Source organism: Epinephelus moara, chromosome 21 (genome assembly GCF_006386435.1).
Source record: "Epinephelus moara isolate mb chromosome 21, YSFRI_EMoa_1.0, whole genome shotgun sequence".
Classification (NCBI taxonomy): Eukaryota; Metazoa; Chordata; class Actinopteri; order Perciformes; family Serranidae; genus Epinephelus; species Epinephelus moara.
This window is the reverse complement of record NC_065526.1, coordinates 25,510,070-25,514,622: the sequence shown is the minus strand read 5'-3', so window position 1 is coordinate 25,514,622 and position 4,553 is coordinate 25,510,070. Positions and strand designations below refer to the sequence as shown.

Below are 4,553 nucleotides of genomic sequence, written 5' to 3'. Positions count from 1 at the left end.
AATCCAGACTGGCATTTTTATTATTTTCTGACATTTATAGATCAAACCTAAAATCAAGGATGTAATCTGAGGATCAATAAATCGATAAGTTGAAGCCCTAGTTATCATATTGTCGTCCCAAGTGTTCTAATGCTGTCACACACATACAAAATACAGCAGCTTTACAAGCAGCACATCACTAACACATCTTCACCATTTTACTTTTTAAACACTTTGACGTGTGCAACGATGTGTCCAATAATAACATTTACCAACATTGTGTTGCTGCTCACACCTGTAGTTCCCTCTGGCCTAGTTTTCTGACTGTTTACAGATCATGACGACCCACTGAGATTTCATTTTTGAAAAGCTTTAAGATCCAGCCGCATTATGTTTTTCATTGACAGTATTGTTCTGGTCTTAACCAACTAAACGTGGGGAGTTAAGGTCAATAAACCTTTTCAATAAAACCACATAAAGAGATGCTCAGGTACCATTTTTTCCTTACGAATACCCGAACTTGTATATCGACCAAAGGTGAGTACCGATCTGACACCACTGCATTAAGAAAATAAATTTGCTAGCTATATACTCTTGGCCCTGTATGGATATGAAATGATCGCTATCATTGTTGTATGGCATGGCTCAGGTTAAACCCTGTGTAAAACATAATGGTGGTGCTGAAATTAGCAACACTATTGCCACCCCTCAAAACTGAAGTCTTGCATACTGTACACTCTGACATTTTACTGGTGGTATATTCCAGTGTAAAAATTACCAAATCGCTAACGGCTAAGGTTACACTATTTAATCAATTCTTCTTTGCCCCTATAATACAGCGGTTGCCATTGGCTTCACAGTGCAATTTGCTGAGTAGGGTGCTGCTTTAGACTGGCAAAGAAAGGTTGTTATCTGACGTCTTATACACGTGCGTACTCACAGATACCTGATTTATCATTTAAAGCAGTGTCTGTGGCATCTCTGATACTGAAACAGGTTTCGGTATCAGAGCAACTCTAACCACAACAAACCAAATACTTCAACAGTTGACCAATTTAACCACTGTGGCATCTGCAGAGGACTCTGATACCTTTGCACACCTCCGATATCCATAAAACACACTTATTTTGGGCTGTTGCTTCATGTTTCTGAATTCAAGTTCCTAGATGCTTTCCGGTAGTTTTGTGGTTGTGGTTCAGATTATCTGCGCTGATAAAAAGTGAGTGTGCAGGATTGAAATGGTGCTCGCTGAGCTCATCAACAAAAACCAAGCTTTGCAAAAACAATAAAACACAGCAAATGGTGTTTATTGTCAAAGTGTAGGAGTAGGACAATGTTATATGTGCATAAATCATTATTGTGTACTGTAATTGTGCAACAAACTAAGCTACAGTATATACAGACATCTATCATTAACTGTTGATAGCTGGATGACAGTTATACTGTATAACAGTAAATCTAGTTGGCCGGTTGCTTGGGCAGGACAGCCTTTAAAGGCGATCCGTCAGACGCCCAAGACTTTGGTATCATCTGCATCATCGAATGCAAAATGGTGACTCTTACTCTTACAGTGTAATATCAATCAATACAACTAAACACATCCATTAAAAACATCCACATGAATATACTCAATGCAACAAATGTTATGCAGAAAATCTCCCCCTCCCCCCCCACTCTGTGTCTCTCTTTTATCTCCATAAAATCCAGTAAAGGTTAAACAAACATTTAAATGTTACATATCCCATAAAAGTAAAAGAGAATAATGTTATGAGAACCCCCAGTCTAGATAGCAACGATGCCTCGTGAAAAATATATGTATAGTAGAGTGAACTAAACATTTACATGATTTTACAGGTGGAAAGAAAACATCGTCTTGACATAACTCTTTAGAATAATAATACAGCCCCACAGTCTTATGAACATGCTATGATCTCTCGTTACTCACTCCGATCATTGTCCATGTGATGTCAGGCCCGCGGCCTGTCACAGGGTCGTGGTTGTGTCAGTGTGTATACATGTTTTTACGTGACTGTCGTGGATGTATGTGCATCTGTACGTCAGTATGAGTGTGTTTTGGTGTGTGTGTGTGCAGGCTCAACAGTCCCCCGAGTTATGCGAATGTGGCCCGGTCTCCATTTTCCAGTCTCTCTGGTCAGTGGCCTCTGCCTGGCCGTGCTGGGAGGCCGCGGGGGACAGGGACATCTGTCTGCGGGGGTTGCCACTGTGCATGGTGTTCCAGTGGCGCTTCAGATCCGACGCTTTGATGAAGGCTTTGTCGCAGGAGCCGCAGTTGAATGGCCGCTCGCCCCTGTGCTGCCGTTCGTGGTCTTTCAGGTGAGACTTGTGCTTGAAGGCCTTTTCGCACATTTGGCACGCAAAGGGCCTCTCGTTGCTGTGGACCCGTTCGTGCCTCTTCAGGTCGGGGCCCCTGATGAAGGCCTTGCCGCACACCACGCAGCGGTGAGGCTTGAAGCCAGAGTGGATCTTCAGGTGCTCCTTGAGGTGGGCGGCGGTGGTGAAGGCTTTGGGGCAGTGCTCGCAGCCGTAGGGACGGTTGGCGGTGAGCAGCCGCTCCTTTTTGGCGTTGTGGTCCATGGGCTTCGCACCTGTGCTCTGGCAGGAGCCGTGGTCGCGGTGGCCGTACAGCAGGTACTCCAGCTTCATGTCGCTGGAGGATGAGGAGCCCCAGCCGTGGCTGTGAGGATCTTTGCTCATGTTGGTGTTGTAGTTGTGCGGCTGAGACACGTGAGAGCCCCCGGGCCCCATACCGTCCATCCCCTGGTCGTAGAAGCTGTTCTTCCTCACCTCCTCCATGGCCAGCTCCTTCAGGATGGCGTCCTGAGCTCGCATCCCGTGGTCACCGGGCGCCTGGTTCTCCCGGGTCTTCATGTTAGTCAGCTCACGTTTCTGCGTGCACAGGTTATCCAGGAAGTTGATCCCCAGAATCTGGCCGGATGACATCATCATGTTGATGTCCTTCTTCCTCACGGCGAGCCGGGCTGTGTACATGTAATTGAGCACCTCTTCGAAGATGTCAGAGCGGATGAAGTCCAGCTCCACGATGGAGTTGTCCTCGTCGCTCTGCTTCTTGAAGAGCTTTTTGAAGTAGTTGCTGCAGGCTGCCAAGACACAGCGGTGAGCCCTGAATTCTATGTTTTCCACCACCACCACCACATCACAGTGCTCACCTTCCATCCTCTGCTGGTTGAGCATCTTAAGGAAGGTGGCTTTGTGGTCATAGTCGATATATCTCAGTAAATCAGACATGTTGCAGGTCAAATTGGAACAACCTGCGGAGGGAAAACAGGAGACAGTCACATATTTTGCTTTGCACAGTAAAGCGGGCATGTATATAACCTGCACAGCTGAGGGGTGGAGCTCCACATGCATGCCTCTTATGATAATACATACAGGTTGCCTACAGGCACAAACATTTACACACACTTAGGGGAGCAAGTTGCAAACTGTAACGCATTTGTTTACACATAACAGGTGAAAAATGCAGAGAGTAAACAAAAGTAGGAGAATCAACCGTGCAGAAATTCTTAGGAGAAAAAAACACGACAGGCCCGACAGCAATAAAAGCCGCAGTAACGCTAATAAAAATACAGAAGCGCAAACAGAAACAAACAGACGCACTTTTCTTAACTTAGCTCGTGCGTTTTAGCCGCTGAGTTCGCGTGACAGTCGCGTCGCGTGCAGAAAGGATAACCTTAGCAAGAATATTTCACATTTCACTGCGCCCAGCCATTTTGGTCAGCAAGCCTCCATTGGCATGTTTCTGGTGTCTTTAAAGCAGTTCACAAACAAGCGAAGAACACGGCGGCGAACAGGCGAACACGCGGCGGGAACAAAACCCGCCGTGCGCTTTCCTGCTCCGTCCGAAGCGACAAAGAGAAAATAAAAAATGTTAATACCCGAAGCCCTGAACGCGATCCCTGTGTTGTCACGCAAGGCAGTCGACGACGATCCAGAGCTGTCGTTTTTCCTCTTCCTCCTCTTGTTGTGACTGCTGGGCTTCACAGGAAGCGCCGCGTCGTTCTGCCGCCACCTACAGCACCGGAGCGGGTACAGCACCGAGATCCTCTATGAGACAGAGGAGGACTCACTCCGCACCGGCTCTGTCCCACCAAATACACCAGGAATGTTACACTATATCAATACGGTGTCCTCTCTTTTACTATTTATTTAACTTATTGGTCCTACCTGCCTATTTAAACTATTGTATCATATGTATTGTTAAATTGTATGTTGTTAATGGTGTATTGTGTTGTGTGTTTTATCTATCTATCTATCTATCTATCTATCTATCTATCTATCTATCTACACATTTACACTCCTGTTGAGGTTATCCCCTGTCTTAAACGTCATTTACAAAATCTAATGTTTTGGCAGTGCCTTATCAATAGGGTTTTACCAATATTGTTTAAACATAGAAGTCGGATACAGCCCCCTCACAATATTTTGCACAGTGTTCAATATTTTTTAAAATATTACCACAATAAGTTATTTATTGTTTCTGTCATAGAGCCTCTGAAGCAGCATTGTACATGAAACAGGCTACTCAGTTTTTG

General features: G+C 45.2%; 1 protein-coding gene across 2 annotated transcripts; it reads right to left on the bottom strand.

Annotated features, from left to right (window-relative positions):
• Positions 1-1,267: 1,267 nt before the first annotated feature.
• Positions 1,268-4,020, bottom strand: LOC126383073 (zinc finger and BTB domain-containing protein 14-like). Of its 2 annotated transcripts, none has more exons than XM_050033463.1 (2): positions 3,897-4,020; positions 1,268-3,269 (listed from the first exon to the last, which is right to left on the bottom strand). In XM_050033463.1, the coding sequence occupies exon 2, from the start codon at positions 3,244-3,246 to the stop codon at positions 2,074-2,076; it is 1,173 nt and encodes a 390-aa protein (XP_049889420.1). In that variant the 5' UTR covers positions 3,247-3,269; positions 3,897-4,020; the 3' UTR covers positions 1,268-2,073. The 2 variants fall into 2 exon arrangements, with proteins under 2 accessions (XP_049889420.1, XP_049889421.1); XM_050033464.1 differs by lacking the exon at positions 3,897-4,020 and adding an exon at positions 3,619-3,849.
• Between the last annotated feature and the right edge of the window lie 533 nt (positions 4,021-4,553).

Coding starts and splice junctions, on each gene's coding strand:
- LOC126383073 (XM_050033463.1), bottom strand. CDS start 3,246: ATGTCTGATTTACTGAGATATATCGACTATGACCACAAAGCCACCTTC.